At 36.1% G+C, this 20,371-nt stretch overlaps 8 protein-coding genes across 14 annotated transcripts; 4 read left to right on the top strand and 4 right to left on the bottom strand.

Moving 5' to 3' along the window:
• Window positions 1-201: 201 nt before the first annotated feature.
• Window positions 202-5,682, top strand: LOC143348867 (patched domain-containing protein 3). Its single transcript, XM_076779549.1, has 12 exons — window positions 202-551; window positions 2,155-2,401; window positions 2,578-2,648; window positions 2,726-2,941; window positions 3,005-3,582; window positions 3,660-4,283; window positions 4,348-4,475; window positions 4,553-4,714; window positions 4,775-5,045; window positions 5,116-5,237; window positions 5,306-5,471; window positions 5,569-5,682. The coding sequence occupies exons 1-12, from the start codon at window positions 361-363 to the stop codon at window positions 5,592-5,594; spliced, it is 2,802 nt and encodes a 933-aa protein (XP_076635664.1). The 5' UTR covers window positions 202-360; the 3' UTR covers window positions 5,595-5,682.
• On the bottom strand, window positions 5,500-7,118 carry LOC143348881 (uncharacterized). Its single transcript, XM_076779584.1, has 3 exons — window positions 6,977-7,118; window positions 6,807-6,888; window positions 5,500-6,090 (listed from the first exon to the last, which is right to left on the bottom strand). Exons 1-3 carry the CDS (start codon window positions 7,067-7,069, stop codon window positions 5,759-5,761), a joined length of 507 nt encoding a protein of 168 aa, XP_076635699.1. The 5' UTR covers window positions 7,070-7,118; the 3' UTR covers window positions 5,500-5,758.
• On the top strand, window positions 6,536-9,575 carry Mettl3 (methyltransferase like 3). 4 transcript variants are annotated; one of them, XM_076779556.1, is made up of 5 exons: window positions 6,536-6,553; window positions 7,455-7,616; window positions 7,678-7,876; window positions 7,945-8,451; window positions 8,532-9,575. In XM_076779556.1, exons 2-5 carry the CDS (start codon window positions 7,457-7,459, stop codon window positions 9,334-9,336), a joined length of 1,671 nt encoding a protein of 556 aa, XP_076635671.1. In that variant the 5' UTR covers window positions 6,536-6,553; window positions 7,455-7,456; the 3' UTR covers window positions 9,337-9,575. The 4 variants fall into 4 exon arrangements, with proteins under 4 accessions (XP_076635671.1, XP_076635670.1, XP_076635669.1 ...); XM_076779555.1 differs by lacking the exon at window positions 6,536-6,553 and adding an exon at window positions 7,158-7,267; XM_076779554.1 differs by lacking the exon at window positions 6,536-6,553 and adding an exon at window positions 7,173-7,314.
• LOC143348872 (neuroepithelial cell-transforming gene 1 protein) lies at window positions 9,523-11,918 on the bottom strand. The gene is made up of 5 exons (XM_076779557.1): window positions 11,776-11,918; window positions 11,268-11,512; window positions 10,821-11,184; window positions 10,320-10,745; window positions 9,523-10,242 (listed from the first exon to the last, which is right to left on the bottom strand). The coding sequence occupies exons 1-5, from the start codon at window positions 11,839-11,841 to the stop codon at window positions 9,826-9,828; spliced, it is 1,518 nt and encodes a 505-aa protein (XP_076635672.1). The 5' UTR covers window positions 11,842-11,918; the 3' UTR covers window positions 9,523-9,825.
• Window positions 11,919-11,927: 9 nt separating this feature from the next.
• Window positions 11,928-13,463, top strand: LOC143348880 (RNA exonuclease 4). 3 transcript variants are annotated; one of them, XM_076779582.1, is made up of 3 exons: window positions 11,976-12,060; window positions 12,492-12,544; window positions 12,619-13,463. In XM_076779582.1, exons 2-3 carry the CDS (start codon window positions 12,537-12,539, stop codon window positions 13,451-13,453), a joined length of 843 nt encoding a protein of 280 aa, XP_076635697.1. In that variant the 5' UTR covers window positions 11,976-12,060; window positions 12,492-12,536; the 3' UTR covers window positions 13,454-13,463. The 3 variants fall into 3 exon arrangements, with proteins under 3 accessions (XP_076635696.1, XP_076635697.1, XP_076635698.1); XM_076779583.1 differs by having other exon boundaries at window positions 12,492-12,554; XM_076779581.1 differs by lacking the exon at window positions 12,492-12,544 and having other exon boundaries at window positions 11,928-12,060.
• Window positions 13,464-14,393: 930 nt separating this feature from the next.
• Alien (COP9 signalosome complex subunit 2 alien) lies at window positions 14,394-16,914 on the bottom strand. 2 transcript variants are annotated; one of them, XM_076779559.1, is made up of 9 exons: window positions 16,734-16,912; window positions 16,202-16,396; window positions 16,009-16,134; window positions 15,751-15,918; window positions 15,493-15,667; window positions 15,262-15,400; window positions 14,942-15,158; window positions 14,723-14,863; window positions 14,394-14,644 (listed from the first exon to the last, which is right to left on the bottom strand). In XM_076779559.1, the coding sequence occupies exons 1-9, from the start codon at window positions 16,785-16,787 to the stop codon at window positions 14,525-14,527; spliced, it is 1,335 nt and encodes a 444-aa protein (XP_076635674.1). In that variant the 5' UTR covers window positions 16,788-16,912; the 3' UTR covers window positions 14,394-14,524. The 2 variants fall into 2 exon arrangements, with proteins under 2 accessions (XP_076635674.1, XP_076635673.1); XM_076779558.1 differs by having other exon boundaries at window positions 15,751-16,134; window positions 16,734-16,914.
• Window positions 16,915-16,958: 44 nt separating this feature from the next.
• Wuho (tRNA (guanine-N(7)-)-methyltransferase non-catalytic subunit wuho) lies at window positions 16,959-18,259 on the top strand. Its single transcript, XM_076779565.1, has one exon. The coding sequence runs from the start codon at window positions 17,082-17,084 to the stop codon at window positions 18,240-18,242; it is 1,161 nt and encodes a 386-aa protein (XP_076635680.1). The 5' UTR covers window positions 16,959-17,081; the 3' UTR covers window positions 18,243-18,259.
• Window positions 18,260-18,352: 93 nt separating this feature from the next.
• Window positions 18,353-20,247, bottom strand: Rpt4 (Regulatory particle triple-A ATPase 4). Its single transcript, XM_076779564.1, has 7 exons — window positions 20,104-20,247; window positions 19,882-19,961; window positions 19,763-19,802; window positions 19,555-19,691; window positions 19,112-19,484; window positions 18,783-19,046; window positions 18,353-18,712 (listed from the first exon to the last, which is right to left on the bottom strand). The coding sequence occupies exons 1-7, from the start codon at window positions 20,198-20,200 to the stop codon at window positions 18,522-18,524; spliced, it is 1,182 nt and encodes a 393-aa protein (XP_076635679.1). The 5' UTR covers window positions 20,201-20,247; the 3' UTR covers window positions 18,353-18,521.
• Between the last annotated feature and the right edge of the window lie 124 nt (window positions 20,248-20,371).

Below are 20,371 nucleotides of genomic sequence, written 5' to 3'. Positions count from 1 at the left end.
GCTTTAAAAAATTAATAATATCGTATATAATCTCACACTGTACGGCGCCTTTCACAAAAATGTATTAATAGTATTATAAGTTACGTGGAATATCGTTTGAGAGACCCTTGGTGTTAGCGATCACACCAATTCGTTAGCATCGAAACCGAAATTTTGTGAGCGTTTCCTCGTTGCGTTTCCAAGAAGAAGCCTCTGGGAGTCGATCGAAAACGATGACCCGATGGACGAAGACAATAGGAGGGGTGATACCGGCGTCCGCGCTCCTCCTCATCTTCACGATGCCATCAACCGTGGCCGTGCAACCGAACCTCCGCAGCGAGCGTTATATAATTGTGGCAGATTGCTTCCACCATTGGTCACATGGACGCTGACTTACACGGCTGTGTGCCCACTGACGCTCTCGGTGGACATTCGGCAACGGAACGACCTGACCGTCGCACGGCGAGGATGGAGACGCAACGAGGAAACGCAACCACCACCGCGACCGCGTGGAAACGGTTCAAAGAAATTCTGCTCGACCTGCACCTCAACTCGGATCGTATATTTTACCGGTGAGTGGACCGACAGGATCTCCTCTATGTCGGATTTCCTGTCTATCCCGCGGGAGCAACGCAAAAGACTCTAGATGCGACGCTTTTGAGTCTAGCCTTGTATAAAACCGGTTCTATCTTTCGGTGTAGAAGTTAGATTTTCGGGTGGATCACCGTGTAGCGTTCCGAGAGCCCACCTACGATCGTTCCATAGTCGTTTAATAGGTTTTGGGAAGATTTTTCATTTAAAAATCGACCCTCGAACGCTCCGTCAGGGTTCTTTTCCCGGACGCGACCGTGACATTTTCCGGCGTGAATCGTTTCCGGCGCACAAGAGAGGAAAAAATAGATCGGATGTCGGCGAATTAAGCACGATCGCGTTTTTTACGTCGACGCAACGGTATCTCGGTTTTCGCTGCATTCTGCGTTGTCACCGAAACGCCATCGTCGCGTCTGGGTTAAATAATAGGTTCTGTCGTATGAATTGACTTTGAAATATACGCCCATTGATGGTAATCTCGTACGGAGACGTTAATTGCCGGGGTACGAACTATGACGAGGCCGTACTTCTCCTGCAAGTACGCACGAGACGCGGTTTTCGAGCGGGAAACTGCTATTCGCGTTCGAATCCTTGTAATTCTTTCGATATGTTTCGTCTTCGTTTTCTTCGTTTGTATTTTTTATTTACGAAGCGTACTCGTTCTCGATGTCAATTGCTCGGGTTACTACTTCTATCGATCGACCTCCGTACGCTTAATTTACAACAGGCGTTCGACGGAACGGTAAAAATGCGATAAATCTTGTCGCGGTTAATGACATTACGGACCGTTTAGTTTCGAAGCACGAATCTTGCGTCACTTAATCCACTTAAGGTGAGATCATCGCAGGCCCTCTGAATTAACCGAATCAAGAATACTTCTTTCGTTCCACGAATTATAATTGGCCGACGGTTTAGGCGCCATGCCGTCCCGCGTTTTCTCATTACTCCATTCAGAGATCACTGCCCTACGCATTACACAATTACAGTCGACGGAATTTCTTTGTTTTCCATTGACCTTTAAACGAAAATTGTATTTTGCAATATTGTGGTCGTCTTGCTGCGCCGGAAGACCTCTTAACACCTAACGCAACGTTGCAGGAAACGGCGACTGCTTCTCTCTTCCATTATACAAGATGATTCTTTGATTCGTGGCTTTTAAAATCAATTTCTTAACATAGCTCTGTAGGATAAGGATTTCGGTAAAACGTGAGTCACTGATAGTCTGTCAGAAAGCAAATATTGTCCTTTGTACTCTTACTTGCACTCTCATTCAGCATCTCCGCATTAAGAACAACGCAAATACGAGGCAAATGACAACGTCGAAGCGTAAACTTCCGATGATTCATCGTCTGATTACTGTGGAAAGTCATAGGGAAGCTAGTAAATAGAAATATTTCTATTATCGGCGTTGGTGAAAGGTATTAATGTAAAAAATAATTATAGACCATTGCAATTTTAGCAAATCAAAGTTTATTAATAATCTTGCGCGGTCCATTAAAATTTTTCCCAGGGTTGTAAAGTCAGGAAAGAAAATTCTTGGCACTTACATTTGTTTCTTACACTCGTTGTCTTGTTTGTCTTCAGCATTGGCCTGAGTATAGGAAAAAGACCCTGGTTATGGCTGTTGGTGTCCTTCTGCGTGAACTGTGTCTGCGCTCCTGGGATGCTTCTCTGGAGGGAAGAGCTCGACGACGTAGAGCTCTTCTTGCCCGACGATTCCGTGATACGCAACGATGCTGCCTGGGTGAAGACGCACTTCCGGGACGATTTCCGATACGAAAGTATCATAGTGACCGCCCCCAACGTTTTGGAACCCGAAGTGCTGCGTTCGGTACATAGGCGATCATGAATTATACGAGTATCTACGAAGGTTCTTTTCCACTTTAACGCATGATCCTTAGCCGAGATTCATTAAAGACTCACGAGATTTGGCTTGAACTGGAATCTGTGAGCTGGATGCCATGCCGGGACCCAACTCCTTGATACTTGTACTTTCCTTTGTCGCAGATCAGGAAGATCGAGCAAGCGGTGAAGTCCGTGGTGGTGAAGAACAATACTTGGGAAGACGTATGCGCCGGGTAAAATTGAAATTAGTACTATACTTTTAAGGTCTCTTCTTCCTCCCTCAACTACAGCCAAGAACTATCCGTTTCAGATACTTGACATGGTTCAATCAAGATGATACGGCGAGCCTCTTCAAGGACTTCGAGATCACCGACGACATTATGGTGCAAATGAATAAAACAGTGCTCAAAGGCGGATGTATATATCAGTCGATCGTTCAACTCTGGGAAACCAGCTTGTCCAAAGACGTTCGCAATCTGACGAAGAAAGAGGTGTTCGCCGATGTGAACAAAGCTCTGAAGAACAAGTGAGCCTTCGACAAACAGGTCTAAAAAATTGTTCGCCAAAAATTGAAACCTATTTATTGTAGGAACACCGGTAACGTGTTGCTGGACATCGGTCCTTTGCTCGCGGGACTCTCTTACGATAAACAGGGTCGGATCAGAGGCGCGAAAGCGACGATCTTGGTGTGGATGTTGAAGAAATCAAATCCCCATTCGGCGGAATGGGAGCTGGAATTTATTGATCGCGTTCTAAACTCGAACTTCACGTTACCGCCGGGAATGAAGATTTACGCGATTGCATCGCGAAGTTTCATAGACGGCCTCCAACAGATATTGAACAGCAACGTTACGGTACTCTGCTGCGGAATATCGTTGATCGCTGTTTACGTGATGGCGATGATCGGTAAATGCAACGCGCTAGAGCAACGAATTTATTTGTCGATAATGGGAGTCGCCGTGGTTGGCCAGGCGATCTTGTCCTCTTACGGGCTGTGCGCCTACTTGGGATACTCCTACGGGCCGATACATTCCATTCTTCCGTTTCTTTTGCTCGGCATAGGCGTAGATAACATGTTCATGATCATGCAGAGCTTGGAAAACCTGCCGGAAACCGACCAGACTCTGGAGCTTCCTGTTCGCATCGCCAAGGGGATTCAACAAGCAGGTACCGAGCTACCAACTGAATATAATAATAAAATACTTTATTATTTAATTAATACTTAAATTAACACTTTGTTCAAGGCATGTCCGTTACAGTAACGTCCTTCACGAACGTGATCGCGTTTGCTTTTGGTATTACGACGGTGATGCCTAGCCTCAGATCCTTCTACGCGTTCGCCACGTTAGGTATCCTGTTCCTGTACATATACGAGATCACGTTCTTCGTGAGTTGTCTTGTGTACGACGAGATGAGACTCGAAGCACGGAAAGACGGCTGTTTCTGTCGACCTAGGCTGAACTGGAAACCAAACGAATGCAGTCAGAGGAACACTCAACGGATCATCTTCGAGACTTACATTGGTCCATGGGTGACCAAGACTTCTGTGAGGACCATCGTGCTGTCGATCACCGGCGGTCTTCTCTTGATCAACACGTGGGCGATCTTCCAGTTGGAGCAAAATTTCGACACCCTGCGTTACTTGAATCAAGACTCCTATCCGATCCAGTACAACAACAAGTTGAAGGAGTACTTCCCGAAATACGGGAAACGAGCAGCTATTTATATGACCGGCGTGGACTACTACGAAGATCGTGACTCTCTTTTCCGATTAGTAGAAGATTTGAAAAGCAATCAGTTTATTAATAACCGTACCCTAGAACCGTGGTTCATCGCCTACGAAAAATGGCTGAACACCACCAACAAAGGTAAGAATTTATTTATAATCAGTGGCTATTTAAGAGCTAATCGACAACGAGTATTTCACTCTAGGAGATATCGAGAGCAGCGAGGAATACTACAATATACTTACGGAGTATCTACTTTTAACAAAAGAGGGTCAAGCATACATTAAGGATATCAACTTCAACAAACTGCCAGCCGGAGAATACAACATAACGGTACTGACAAACGTCTGTCTGTAATATTCACTTCACTCTTTTGAGAGAATGCGCTTCTTTATTTGTCTTCTCCTTAGACGTCGCAGATTCCAATTCAACATGTTCTCATCAACACGGTGTCTGAGCAAATAGAAGCGATGCAGTCTATCAGAGACATTGTTCAAGGTACGAATTTCTCGCAGGGGCACGATTACATTGCCATTTTCTCGCCAGACTACGTTTCATGGACGGCAAACAAGGTAAGAATTAATGAGACTTCGCCGTTCGTCGTCCGTCGTTAAGCACCGATTCTTGCACAGGTGATAGGAGAAGAACTGATCAGGAATTTAAGCCTAGAAATAGTAACTATTGGAGTAGTAATAATAGTATTTCTTAGAAACCTTCGCGCTACGTTCTGGGTCCTTTGTTGCGTCTTTTTCACGCTCATTGACTTATTGGGTACCATGTATTTCTTAAACTTGACCATTGAAATATCTTCGAGCATTATGATTTTATTGTGCGGGGGACTGGCAGTCGATTACGCTGCTCACGTCGGGCTGGAATTTACTCGCACAAAGGGCAGTAAAAATGGTAAGAATCGACGTAATTTATTTATCCTATAAACGTGTAATAATGGATATATTGCAAATGATTTTTATAGAACGAGCGATAGCAACGCTTTCTATCATTGGCCCGGCCGTGTTTAATGGAGGTTTGAGCACCTTCCTAGCATTTGTTTTGTTAGGATCCAGCGAAGCTTACATATTCAGTACTTTCTTTAAGGTATTTGTAGATAATTTCACGTACTATTTACGAATTTTAAAAACGCATAATAATCCTTGTCGTTTCAGTTATTCACGTGCGTGGTAATGTTTGGTCTGTTTCACGGACTTTTATTCCTACCAATCATTTTAAGCTTATTAGGTCCAGAAGAGAGAGTAAATAAGACAAAGAAAGAGAATGTTGTACGAGAACTGAATGGATACTGCACTGTTCCCTTATCTCAAAGCAAGAATGGTAATATTTTTGTAAGAAAAGTCAAAAGTTGTCCAACAAATGTTTATTTGAATTATTTTTACATGTTTCAACAATTTCGGTGCTTCCTTTTTTTTAGATACAGGAATTAGAACTGCCACATGAAACTTTGGAGTGTCTAAAAGACTGCTTAGATAAGTATTTTGATTACAAGGTCCTAGCATATAAACTGCATTTGCAAAAACAATTGCACATGTACTGTAAAACAGTAATTTGTATATTCTTTTATAAAAAAATAAAAGAGTACCATTTCAAATGTCCAATCCTAATTATCTTTTCCGCCTAGATTTCACCTCTGTCCACTCATTTGCAACCTCTGTAGCCTGAGATGTTTCTTCCTCCTCGTCAGAACTATCATTTTCAATAATAGAGGAATTTTGAATTCTTGTCAAGGGTTCACTGTTGATGAGCCAGGACTGCACTGGTGGTAATTTTTCAAATTCTGTCACTGCTATACTTTCATTATTCTCAATACAGTAACTGTAGAATCTCAACATCTCTTCTGCAACTTGCATGGCACTGTTATCTTGAAGTTCAGTGTTAAAATGCTCATCCATGTAGTCTTCTAATTCATTAGCAATTTCATTACTGTTCAAATTCTCTGAAAAATTAGTGTCAAAATTCAATTAAAAAGAGACTTAAGTAAAAATCCAAGGTGTTGGAATGATTGGCTAAACTTTACCAGCAACAGATTTGCGTTAAGATTAGTTTCTTACAGTTACGATATCAAACAAATTCAAATTTTTCATTTAATATAGAGGGTGTTTCCTGGGAAAAATTTTAATGGGAGATTCTAGAAGCCAAAATAAGACGAAAATCAAGAATACCAATTTGTTGATAGAGGCTTCGTTAAAAAGTTATTAATGTTTAAAGTTCCACCTGTAGAACGGCGTACGCGTGATGTGGTTCTCATTCACAAAACTGTAAGACTGTCGATACGTCAGTAAGTAGAGTTTCTCATGCTGAATGAGAACCACTATTATGCGCACGCAGCTGTTCGCAGATTCTACAGGCGGAACTTTAAACGTTAACAACTTTTTAACGAAGCCTCGATCAACAAATTGGTATTCTTGATTTTCGTTTTACTTTGGCTCCTAGAATCTCCTAGAAGAATTTTTGGAATTGTCATTATTATCTACTGCATCTACTTTGATAATGACTTAAGTTATTCTTCTTCTATGCACAGTAATAAAGGAAGTAACATTGAATATCACGTCTTAGATCTTTTAACAAACCACTTTCATAATAACTGGCAAAGCGTAGTCAAACATTACGAGAAACACCCGGTAAAGAAGTAGCTCAAATGAAATAACAAACCATTCATGTACATAACCTCGACCATGTAAGGACAGAAGTCTACCGCTCTTTCCTTTGATCCCATTCCATGTTCCACTGCCATCTAACAAAGAAATATTCGAAAAAATATGTAGTATGATAAAATAATTTACATATATTTTCACGTTAACCGTAAAAAAGAGTACACTTACTTTTAATGCAGTCCAGTTACTAAAAATACGTTGTGTGACGGACAGAAAGAATTCCTTCGTATTTGACATTTCACTTTCAATTCTTAATGACATTCATCAATAGTAGAACTAACGATATTTAAAGTTAATTACAGACTCCACTCCATAGACATTGAACTGCATACAACATGGCAATTCCTAGCAACCTAACCATGTGTTTTCATCCTTTCGGTTAAAGTTAGATGAGATAAGGTTAGGTATGTCAATGTCGGGTAGTTGGCGTATTGTGTGTACTATTCTCTCGGCAGAAACGTATGTATTTCTAAGTAGTTTTGAACTACTTTGATCAGTGTTACAAGGTATAGAAAATCTTTATTTTAATGACAAGTATAAAAACTATTGGTTTACGCTTTTATTAATTTTATTACTAAGATATCGAGTGTCTATAATTTTCATACATTCATTTACAATATTTGTGTTCAAACATTTCGACAAGAAGACATGTCAGACGCTTTCGAGGAAATTCAAGCTATTAAAATAAAGAGGAACAGCTTGCGGGAAAAACTACAAAAAAGAAAACGTGAAAGACATGAATTATTTACTCTTACTTCTGCGACACCAGTATCATCCACCTTGACGAGTGACTCACCTCTCACCGGCGGTAAGTAAGCTATTCAATATTGTTCGGCTATTCAAGACAATGATAACATTATTCGTTTCAGATTCCTCTGGACATACACAACGATCCGACCACAGCGAATACGAAAGGGATGTTTTATGCATTCTACACGAATCGTTACCTAGCTTGCCCATTACATCTGCAGAATTAATAGATCAACTTCGTAAAAATCTGAATGCAGATGTGTGTTCTTCGGATATTCACAAAATTTTGGAGAAGTTTGCAGCTCAAGATATCGTTAAGTTAGTAAGTTTCCGCATTATTATATGTATTTATTTTATATACAATGAAATCATCGAACGATTTGCAGAATCAAAGAAGTAACAGAAAATGGTATTTTCGGATATACTGTGTTATCGGTAATGGAATCTCAATCGTCGTATCTGTCTCAATCGGATGATACAGAGAATCCAGAAAGTGCAGAAACATCTGCATCCGAATTAAACGATTATGCGCCTGCAGAGAAACAACTAAAATTGGATAAAAAGAACACAGAAGATATAATGTCTCTTATATCGATGCCAACAATTAGAGAGAAGGAAAATAAAAAAGTAGGGGAGCAAATTTTAGACTTGCTATCGAAACAAACGTCTAAAGAAAAATCATTGGCCGAACGATTTCGATCGCAAGGCGGTGCTCAGGTTATGGAATTCTGCCCTCACGGTACGCGTGTAGATTGCGTTAAATTAAACGGTGGGCCGGGATTTGCGGAAAAATGCAAAAAGCTTCATTTCAAAAAGATCATACAAAGTCACACGGACGAATCTTTAGGCGATTGCAGTTTTCTCAACACTTGTTTTCATATGGATACATGCAAGTATGTATCGCGATTAAAATTGTCGGAATCAACAAAGATTAACCGAATCTCTTTGTTTATTTAAATTTTGTATCGTGTAGGTATGTGCATTACGAAGTAGACGGACCAACAATTCAACAGAAGGAATCTAATGACTTAGATAATCCGAGTAATACTATAGTGAATAAAGCTTTAACGTTAGATAGTAAAAATGGTAGTAATACAACTTGTCCAACTAGTGGTGGATCGTTAGGTAGCGAATTAACTCTTTATCCGCCACAGTGGATACAGTGCGACTTGCGATATCTCGATATGACCGTATTGGGTAAATTCGCTGTTATAATGGCCGATCCTCCGTGGGACATTCACATGGAATTACCGTATGGTACTATGTCGGACGATGAAATGAGACAATTAGGTATACCCGCGCTTCAAGACGAGGGCCTTTTATTTTTATGGGTAACAGGAAGGGCAATGGAACTTGGTAGAGAATGCTTGCAGTTATGGGGGTACGAGAGAGTAGACGAAATCATATGGGTAAAAACCAATCAGTTACAAAGGATAATAAGAACAGGTAGGACGGGTCATTGGCTAAATCATGGTAAGGAACACTGTTTGGTTGGCATGAAAGGAAATCCAAGAATAAATCGGGGGTTGGATAGCGATGTTATCGTGGCCGAAGTTCGAGCCACTAGTCATAAGCCTGACGAGATTTATGGAATTATTGAACGTATGAGTCCGGGTACACGAAAGATCGAATTATTTGGTCGACCACATAACGTTCAACCTAATTGGATAACGTTAGGAAATCAAGTAGACGGTGTTCATTTGATCGACCCTCAACTCATAAAAGCTTTTAAAAAACGTTATCCGGACGGCAACTCGATGAAACCCGCTAAACCATAAGTATTTTAGAGTAATGTAAAATAAATGGACTGTTATTTTATTACAAAAATTATAAAAATAAAATCGTGTTGAGTAAAAATTTTCAGGTTTTACTTTTATAGTTTTTTTTTTCAAAAATAATTTTATTTTGAAATACACGTATAAACTGCATTTAAAATAGAAGTGATTTTTTAAGTTTACAATTAATATTAAATATATTTGTACATTAATATTTTTTAGTAACCCAACTACCGTTTAATTATATATAATCTATATATTTTACATGAATGTTATTTATCTCGAAGCGAGAAGAAGGCAGTCAAGTGTTTATATTCTCATTTTTCTCACGGTTATACAAAATACTTAATAGTACGATGTGTGAGAATGTTTTAAAAATTTACACTAGAATGTCACATAAATTCATGAATATGTTGCAGACATTTTTTAATTGAATATAATACATACATGAGCATAGAAAATAATTAAAGAAAATTTGTAGATTTCGTTATATTAAATATAACCATTACTATTACGTTTTTGTTTTAAAAAGCTTTTTTTCAATGTCAGAGAAAAGTTATTGTCGTTCATATTATTCATAGATGATTCGGTGGACTGGTTCGCTTTTGGCAGTGTCAAAATTTGTTGATTTTCTTTTTCATTGATATCAATTACATTTTCTAAGGAATCAATTCTGTATTGATGAACTTTGTTAAAAGAATCGATCCAATGTCTTTTTCCATGCTCATCGTCTGCTAGTAAAAAATGATTGCCAATTTTAAACCCACAAGTTGTAACAGGCTTCTCCTCTGCACTTATGCAGATTTGCTTTTTGAGTATAACAGGAAAAGATAGATTATACTTCTTACTCATAGATTTTGTCCTACGAGTTATAGCAAAACCAGTATTGAAAAGGAAGCATTGAAATTTCTAAAATAATTTACAAACAAAAAATGTAGTAACAATTTCCTGAAAAATGAAAAAAATGATTTGTAAGTTACTCTTACCATTCCTCGTGTATCTTTGAGCTGTCCTTCGGTGATCAGTTCCGTCGCATTTTCTATGCACTTAGTATGATCATAATCCAATTTTATATTTATTTTTGAGCGAGCTAACTCACACTCTGCAGCCCCCATAGTTTTGTCTATATCGTTAAGTAATTTGGATAGCATATCGTATGCTTCTTTTAAAGACGTTTGATCCGCGTGTACGGTTGGAGTATGCCTGAGTATTTCCTTAACCAATAAAGGATATTTAACAATTCTTGATCGTGCTACGTCTATATAAGTCCATAAATCGATCGAATGAGGAGATTCCAAACGTTTCTTCAAGAAAGATTGAAAACGTTTATTAGATCTTTTTTCATCTAACAAACGTTTCGCCCATATTTGGGTTCTACATCTTTCTAAATAAGGGTTTGTTAATGCTGGAATCTGTAAGAATGGTGAAATTAATACCTGCAGAGTCAGTAAATGAATTCTAACTACAAAAGTTTAATAGTTACTAACCCAATTTAGTATTGTAGGGCCAACCGTGTCTGTGAATCCATATTGGTCTCTTAAACTGATCAGTTCATCTCTCAATTTGCTGTGTATTTCAATGAGATGTGTTACACTATTAAACAGTGTAAATAACTCATCAGAACTGAAGATACCAGTATTTATCAGTGGCTCATAGTAATAATTTTTGAGGATACACAAGTCATTAATGAGTACATTTTCTCCACAATATAATTCATAAATTGCTTCTTGTCTTTTAACTTGTTTCCGACTCAAGACATAATTTGGTTTATCTTTGATACTTGTCTTTGCTACATCAAGTACCCAACTTTTAAGCATATAATTGTCAGTGCTATCGATATTCTCTTTGTGCCTAATGAAAAAGATGTAAAATTAAAAACAAACAAAACCTTTTGATTCTTGTTAAAAGTACAATTAACAATCTTTTCTTTATACTTTTTTCTCAATGTCCCAGCATCTAGTTCATTTTCCACAAATGATAAATCTGTTGCATTTGGCTGTATCGTAAAAGACCTACGAAGGGTATTTCCTTGTTTACTACCTATAATGGAAGAGTTGAAAATACTGTTGGCTACTTCTGTGATTCTTCTTCGTTTCTTTTTTTTCCCCAATTCGGATTCAATGGATATATCCATAGAGCTGATACTGATAGCATCACTTTTTGGACGCTTCCTCGATCGCTAATTTAATACATAGTAGGATAATATAGCCTGTGTTTTAATTACATAAATAAAACTTTTAAATAAAGGTTACACGCGCAATATCAATAGATCGTATCTCATTCGTGTTCTATTGTTTGAAATAAATAAAACTTGCGATACGTTTAATACATAAAATCAAAAATACAGTAACGAATAATAATGTCATTGAACGTTGGTTAGAATAACGACGGACATTTATTAATGTCAATTTCAAATGTTGTTGACAGTTTATAAGTACTCACTAGCCAAAATTTTTTTCGTGGTTCAGTAAAAGCGTCCTTAATTGCGTTATTACTGTCATCGTTCATGTCTTTTTCAGTTTTTGGAAATTCACGCACGAGAGAATCAAATACAATTATTCATGTTCCGTAGCGGATAACCGTCGGACTACGGAGTCTTTGAGAAAAACGATTTATCGGTACAAACTTAGCAGATGTAAACTCTAGAACGTCTGGTTATTCTAGCATGCTGGAATTAGCTTTTTTAATTTTCACCGTATCATTTATAGCTATAATATTATTCATAAGGTGAGAGAACTTATAATATTCGCGTTTTGCACGAAAATGTTGCTCAGTATTATTTAATTCAAAAGAACATAACCCCCATTTGATAAATATAACAAAAATTATATAGAATTTAGTACTATAATTTATTCTTAAAGTATTCTTGTACATTAACACTTCTGTGTACTGACGTTAGTAGAAAAGAAATGGAATTCCGATTAGAAATTGTAATTGGAAGATTTGCAATGGTTGCTTTGTTCGGTTAACGGGTATTCGGGAAAAAGAGACGATGGAATCTCATTTTTAAACTGTACAACCGTGTTTTGAATTTGTGCCGCCATATTTAAGTTGACGTATTATCTAACCAATTTAATCAATAATTTCAATTAACTTGAATATATTTTTGTGTATATTCGAAAACAGATTGTTTATATTTAATCGTTGAATATTAACAGCACGAGTAATTAGAAGAGTTGTGTTTGTATACGTACACGTGTTAAATGAAAAGGTTAGGACAGGTAAAATCTTGAAATGTTTGGTATGTTGTCATTTTTCTAAGTACTTTTCTATTGGAATTTTTAGGAAAATTGAGACGAAAGATAAAGAATGCCGTCCTAAGAAGCCTATCACGAAACGTGCCATGGACGAGAAGAATAAAAAGAATAACCATCGCATCGTTCCACATACGGAACGGAATGCATCCGGACGCAATTGGGAAATATTTAAAAACACAGTTTTCAATTCAATGTCGCTAGAATCAGATGTTTGTAGCAGGGAAAACGTTAGGAAGAAAACGGTTTCTTATCATCAGAAATCAAAAAATGAACATAAGTTTATACTGAGTTCAAATTCTACACCACAGTTAAACGAGAAAGAAGTTTCCAGTGAAAATAAAACACTGACAAAACAAGTAGCGATGGACTGTGAAATGGTTGGTATAGGTGATGGTACAGAAAGTATGATAGCTAGAGTGTCCATTGTGAATCGACATGGGTTTTGTATTTATGATAAATATGTCAAACCGAGAGAACCTGTACAAGACTATAGAACTAAAGTTAGTGGTATCCGCCCGCATAATCTTCAAACTGGAGAACAATTTGAAGTTGTTCAGAAAGAAGTGGCCGAGATTTTAAGGGGCCGCATTTTGGTCGGTCATGCTTTGAAACATGATCTTGATGTGTTGTATCTCTCTCACCCAAGAAAACATTTACGCGACACTTCTAGGTTTAAAACTTTCCGACAGTTATCCAGGGGAAATACACCAAGTTTAAAGAAACTTGCGTACGAATTATTGGGTAGAGAGATACAAACAGGAGAACATAGTTCCGTGGAAGACGCGAAAGCCGCGATGCAGTTGTATGTATTATACAGAAACAAGTGGGAGTCTGAATTCTATTCTAAACAAAGAATAAAATAAGAATATTGTTTCTTGTGGTATATTTTACCGAAAAACTTCTCTAGAGTTTGTACATACGCCAAAAATAATTTACCTATTTCGTACTTATTGTCAAGATAATACATTTATAACTATAACATTACTGATAATAATATGCTCGTTTTATCTATCATAAAATCGTGTTAAACGATTTGACTTTATTTCTTGAAATCGTATATATAACAGGGACCAACAAGTTTCAATTTGAGACATTACTCTTAAATTGACGATAATAATAAACCTGTTTAACTAAATATAAGAATGTAAATAAAACAATGTTGATAGAGTATAAAGAATTAAAAGCAACATAAAATATATTTCTATATATTTTAGAAAGAGTTTAGAGAAGAATGTTACGCGGATCGAGGAGATTCAGATTGAAATTGGAAAATACTGATTGACGAAAATATATATTTTCCAATAAAATGACGAAACATACGAGATTGTTGAATTTGTATCGCGACCCTTCATCTACTTCTTTATTTATATTTCTTTCTTAGTCTCTGCTTGCTTCTGCTGACCATTGCTACAGCAGGGGACTCTAGGCAATTTCTGACATCATCTAACGACTGTCACTGGCCTTTGTTGGCTGCTGTTCGCGCCTGCTGACACTGCTGACCACAACTAATATTTCTGACAACATATAACAATTACTATTGACTAATGCTAGCCTCCGTTTGCCTCTACTGTCCTCAGCACAGACTGGGAGAGGCTGGCAGTAGCCCGTAGTAATCGTTACACGTTAGAAGTATCAGGAGTGGTCAGCAGTGGCCAGCAGAGGCAAGCAGTAGCCTGTGGTAATCGTTGCATGTAGCCAGAAATATCAGCAATGGTCAGCAAAGACCAGCAGAGATGGTTAGAGATCGTTGTCAGCCGTTGCAAATGGGAGTGTCGTAACAAAGGGTACAAAAAATGAATCATATTAAAATTCTATCTTTATTATATCACAATAGATTTTATTCTTTATATAATCGGAGAGAGGCATTTATGATATACTATACAGAGTAATATCTAGAGCTCAATTTTGTTCTTGGATCACTCGCACCACGTTTTTCATGACATTTTGTTTACTATGGCAAAATGCAAAGAATGTAATTGACTCGTCCATTTATCGAGAGCATTATAACGTGTTGCGCACACTGATTTTTTATCCAGCTCGAGTACTTGATTCACCTGTTAATTTTTTGCAATCCAATTTGAGTTAAAGAAGTATGCGATTTATTAAATATTATAAATTTGATCGTATTTCACCTGATCGATACGACCACGAATGGTGCTATCCAAAATACAAGACACTAATAGGCTCTCAACTTCCGATACATCGATATTTAATTCTTTGCTTATGAAAGGAATATAAATTCTAGTGTATGGTTTTATTAATTTAATTAAAACCTGTAAGGTGAAATGGATAGATATTTTAGTTAGACGTCCGGAATTTTTTCAAAAATTATGCATATATTCTAAACATACCTGAGTGCGTATATTACGTAATAAGTCTTCGATGTGCTCTCTTATAAAAGGATCATCCATTATATTATTCCTATTTTGTTTTAGAATTAATTCAAATTGATTAATATCATTATTTTGGTAACTGACCACTAAATTCGTCATTGCCAAGATCTCTGGATCATTTTTATATGGTTTTGCCTCTTGAGAGTCAAATGGATTGATACCAGATTTCATTAGCCTAGGTTTACAATTATAACATATTCAGAATATTTGAATATTAGTAACTGACCCCACTAATATTGTGACATATACTACTTTCTGTTTATCTAAATCTTACTTACATATTTGCTAATACTAAATATTTTAAACACGTTGTACGTCTTGGAGATCCAGACTCATCGTAATTTTTAAAAGCTTCAAAAAAATCTGTGTGTGCTCTCTCAAATTCACCTTCTCTCAAGTGCATTTTTCCACCGCATTCTTATTAAAATTCGAAACACAATTTTACTTTAAACATTACTTAAATCTTTACGCAACTTCTAATTCCGACAATATAAAGTATGCCATCATACCTCTAATGACTCCCATTATTAATGGATGCGGTATAGCACTTTTAATATGTAAACTCTGTTCGTACAAAGTTTTTAATTTCTTATTGTTTTTTTGCGCAGTGTACATTTGTATTTCTAAAGCATAAATCTCTAAAAGCTGTGTACCCTTTTTTAGATCATCTTCCCCGTCGTCGGTCTACCGAAGCATACATATCGATATACAAAATAAAATAGAATATTGTAGTAACAAGTGCCTGAATTAAATCAAATGCAATCTACCTGGCAACTCTGATGAAGTTGTTTCAATATTTTTGCTAACTTATTAAAATCTGATCGATCGAAGTATAACTTTCCCAGCTTTGTGTTAGTCTTAAACCATAACCTATCATTTTTAGCATCTTTTAATGCATCTAAAGTAGTTTCATAAAAATCCTGTAATAATTCCATCTGCAAACAATCGAACAAATTAAAAAAGACAAAGAAAATACACTTAAAAATTAAATTAACTATACTTTGTGTACTAATTAAATTGCTTACATTCTTTGACGTACTAATATAATCTAATATGGAATTTATAGATTTTTCTGAATGGTTTCTTGTAACTGCACTTTTAATGTATGTTAATAACTGTTTGTACCTGGCCATCATTTCCTTATAATTAGCCTAGGAAAATATAATATTATAATCCATAATTACATATAACTATGTAATATTAATCTATAGAACTGACCAATTTAAAATTAATTTTTATCATTTGTTTCAAAGCTTTGAAGCCCCATTCACCCTTTTCACCTCCTTCCAAATCCAAAACTTTCTGAAAACTCTGTAATGCCGCTTTTGGATCATCTTCCTTCAATGCTTTGCTATTATAATATTGATTTTCTAAATCAACATCTGGCTCCGAATTTGAGTCTTCTGAATATTCCTAAAATAAGCATAAAAATAACATCACTTTGAAGCTGATCGTAGTCTAAAATAACGTGTAACAGCGACGCAGTAAGAAAAAAGAAAATAAAAAATTTAATTTCAAAAGCATCTATATAACATAAACAAAATTAAAATGTCATTTGATTTCAATACTGTACTCCTATTTATAGGAAATACCAGTAGTATAGTTATACTTATTGTTTGAACATTGCAAAACAGTTTTTAAACAATTTGTTAACATCATACATGTCAAAATTATAATTCTAACCTATTTCTTAACCCGAAAGATTATGTGATACAACGACGTTGTTGGGTTCAAAAAGACGAATACTCACAAGACCATAATCCTCTTCTTCTTCGCACATAAAATCATCTTCGCCGTCTGACATTTTGCGAATACTCAAAGACTATGAATCTTGGAAATAACAAATTCACGATACCCTGTCGTTAGACTACGACCAGTTTCTACTCAGTTTATATTTTGAAATTCACATGCGTGCAGTGACAACACATACACACGTCACGGACAATTTTGATTGCGCATGCGCATGCTCAAACAAAATGGCCACCCTAATGCGGCCGACAATGTGCGTGTTGCACGTAGGTTTTCAAGAAATTGAAGATTTAGGATATCACAGTCGTATTATAAACATTTCTTATTTAATATAGTGTGTGTTTCAAGCATGAGCTTCTGTGTATACGGTTCAGACGTTGCTCTGTGTAACAACGAACATGTCGTAATATACAATATTGAAAATGGTGCGGAAAACACGATTCGTTTGCCTGATTTGCAAACAGAAAAAAAGATCGACTCGCACAACAATGCAAACATCGAATCATTCCACGCAATAACGAACGTAACGTTTTCCAACGATGGAAAGTATTTCTTTGTCTGTACAAATCGCAAACAATTATCTCTATACGAAAGAAAGAATCGGAACCTTTTATCGAATAGAACACTTGCAAGAGCTGCTAGCAAAGTGCAGTTTACTCATAGTAATGATATAGTTGTTGCCGATAAAGCGGGAGACGCTTACCTGTTTTCTAGCAGTAGATCCGACCGTGGAATTTTACTGTTGGGACATTTGTCAATGATGCTCGATGTATTAGTTACAGAAAACGAAAAGTATATTATTACAACAGACAGAGATGAAAAGATCAGAGTGTCTATGTTTCCAAATTCATATAATATTGTGTCCTATTGTTTAGGGCATACAAAATTTGTAACAAACATTTTGGAGTTACCTCACGATAAAACTGTTTTGGTATCTTGCGGCGGAGATGGTGTTTTTGTGTTGTGGGATTATAAAATTGGAAAAGAACTATTGTCTGTCGACTTTTGTAATAAAATACCTAAACGTGATATTGAAAAGTTCAATCAACAACTTCAGGATTATCATTTAGACGAATCTGTGGAAATATTACCCGTGAAACATTTAAGACTCTCTGCACTCAGTGATACATCATCTTTAGCTGTAATGAGTTTTTATAATAACTCCTTGTTACTGGTTTACATCATTAGTGGCACCGTAAAGTTACAATTTGAAATAACACATGTACAGTCTATAGTTATAGATGATGAACCCTTAGAATGTCATCTTTATAAAGACAATTTATGGTTGTTGAGCGAATTAGGATTTAAAGTGTATGAATTTAAAGAAAATAATTTTGTACCCAATGACAAAATAAATTATAAACTAAGTCAATTAAATAACCTCTGGAAAACGTTGAGAAACGACTCCATTAAGCAAAATTTATTTCCAATTTTGTATAAAAGAAAATATGACAATGTACAAGAGTATTTGGAAAGGAAAAAGACACGTCTTGCAAACATTACTGAATAATGTTTCATATTAATTAATGTGGTGGATTATTTAATGCGTACATGCTCCGGCGTGCTCGTCGTGTATATATCACGGTACGTTATATAGTCAAATGTAATTGAACAAAGTGATTTAAAGTTAAAGCATTCATGTATTGTCAAGAAAAGTATTTGTTGTCTCGAAGTATATGATTTCAGTATAAAATACAAATATTACAATAAAGTAAAATTATTTTATTGAACCACGCATTGGTTAGCAAATTAACTGAGTTTCAAATTTAATGTAATCAATATATATCCATTATTCTGGTTTGTAGTCTAATTTGGATTCAAGTTTCTTATTATCCGAGACCTTCCTTACTGCTTTCATAAAATCTTCTTGCACTACATATTCTCGTTCTAATCTTATCGCGAATAGTCCTGCTTCGGTACAAACATTCCTCAAATCGGCGCCATTGAATCCATCAGAAAGTTTAACTACTGCTTCATAATCTGGAATAAACATAAAATTAATATTCTATGCGCGATAGAAAAAAAAAAAAAAAATAAAGTAACTCTTTACCAATTTCTCCATGCTTGGATATGGGACTAGCATGAATCTTCAAAATTTCTAAACGTGCTTGTTCATTAGGTAGTGGGATTTCAATTTTTCTGTCTAATCTACCAGGTCGTAATAAAGCTGGATCCAAAGTGTCTGGTCTGTTTGTAGCCATTATCATTTTAACTTGACCCAAAGAATCAAAACCATCCATTTGATTCAACAATTCCATCAAAGTTCTTTGAATTTCACGATCTGCGCTTGTACCTTCGGAAAATCTACGTCCGCCTATATAAAAATAAATTAGCGTAAAAATGATATTTTATTTTTCAGTATACTATAAATAGTCATACCGATGGCATCGATTTCATCCATGAATATAATGCAGGGTTGATGATCTCGTGCGTAATTAAACATTTCCCTGATTAATCGCGCCGATTCACCGATATATTTATCGACAATAGCGCTCGATACAACTTTTAAGAAATTTGCATCCAACTGGTTGGCAACTACCCTGGCCAATAATGTCTTTCCAGTTCCTGGAGGACCATATAAAAGACATCCTTTCGGGGGAGTTATACCCACTCTTTGAAATAGTTCAGGATGTAACAGTGGCAATTCTATAACTTCTCTCAGTTCTCGAATTTGTTCACTCAGACCACCAATCATACTATATTGAACAACACCGGGATCCTCGTGCGACATATTGTACACTAGAGGATCGACCTAAATACATTGATAAACAATTAAGATTTATATGAAGCAGAAATTAACATTATAATAAAATACATTTTACCTCGCGCGGTAAATAGCGCATTATAGTAAGAGTAGTCATGTCGAGTGCTACTCTTGTTGCAGATTTTAATTTACTTTTATCAAGTTGTCGTCGACAACCAACAACATAACGTGGGCCATTTGTTGCTTTTACTATAACTGTAAATATAGAATAATATATATAAATATATATTTCTATGTAAATATATATTTATAAATAATGCACTTACACTTTTCCTCTGTAAGTTGTTTTAATACTTCTCCAACAATCTAACACACAAATGTTTCGTATTCTTAATATGAAAACTTCAATATAGGAATGGTTAAATGGAAAAATTTTTTTTTTTACCTGTCCAACGCTTTGCAAAGCTTTTAAATCATTTTCAGATTTATCATACTGCTTCGTTAAATCTTTGAGGTGTTCCCTCACTGAAAACACGAAATATATAATACAATTTTTTATAATCTTAAGGGTAGTTGTCAATAGCTTGGTACGTAAAATTGAGGTTAACTCTTGAATCGTTTTTGAAAGTGTAACAAATTGACTAAGTACTTAATAAACATATCCTACTTTCTTTTAGACGTGATTCTACTTCTTTATGCTCAAGAAGCTTTTTTCGATAATCTTGGAAAGCTTTTTCCCTGGCCGAGTCCACGTTAGTTGCCATTTTTACTTATTTTGCTGTCTAACTGTCTATGATAATATTTCTATAGACGTCGAACAAATTTTTGAGATGCACTTGCATTATGTAGAGTATCTCCTGTTTTTATATCCGCCACTAGAGGGTAATTTCCTGCTTTCCTTTCTCTCAAGTTCTTGAATTAGTTTTTAATAACTA

Source organism: Colletes latitarsis, chromosome 12 (genome assembly GCF_051014445.1).
Source record: "Colletes latitarsis isolate SP2378_abdomen chromosome 12, iyColLati1, whole genome shotgun sequence".
NCBI lineage: Eukaryota > Metazoa > Arthropoda > Insecta > Hymenoptera > Colletidae > Colletes > Colletes latitarsis.
This window is presented reverse-complemented; position numbering and strand designations above follow the sequence as displayed.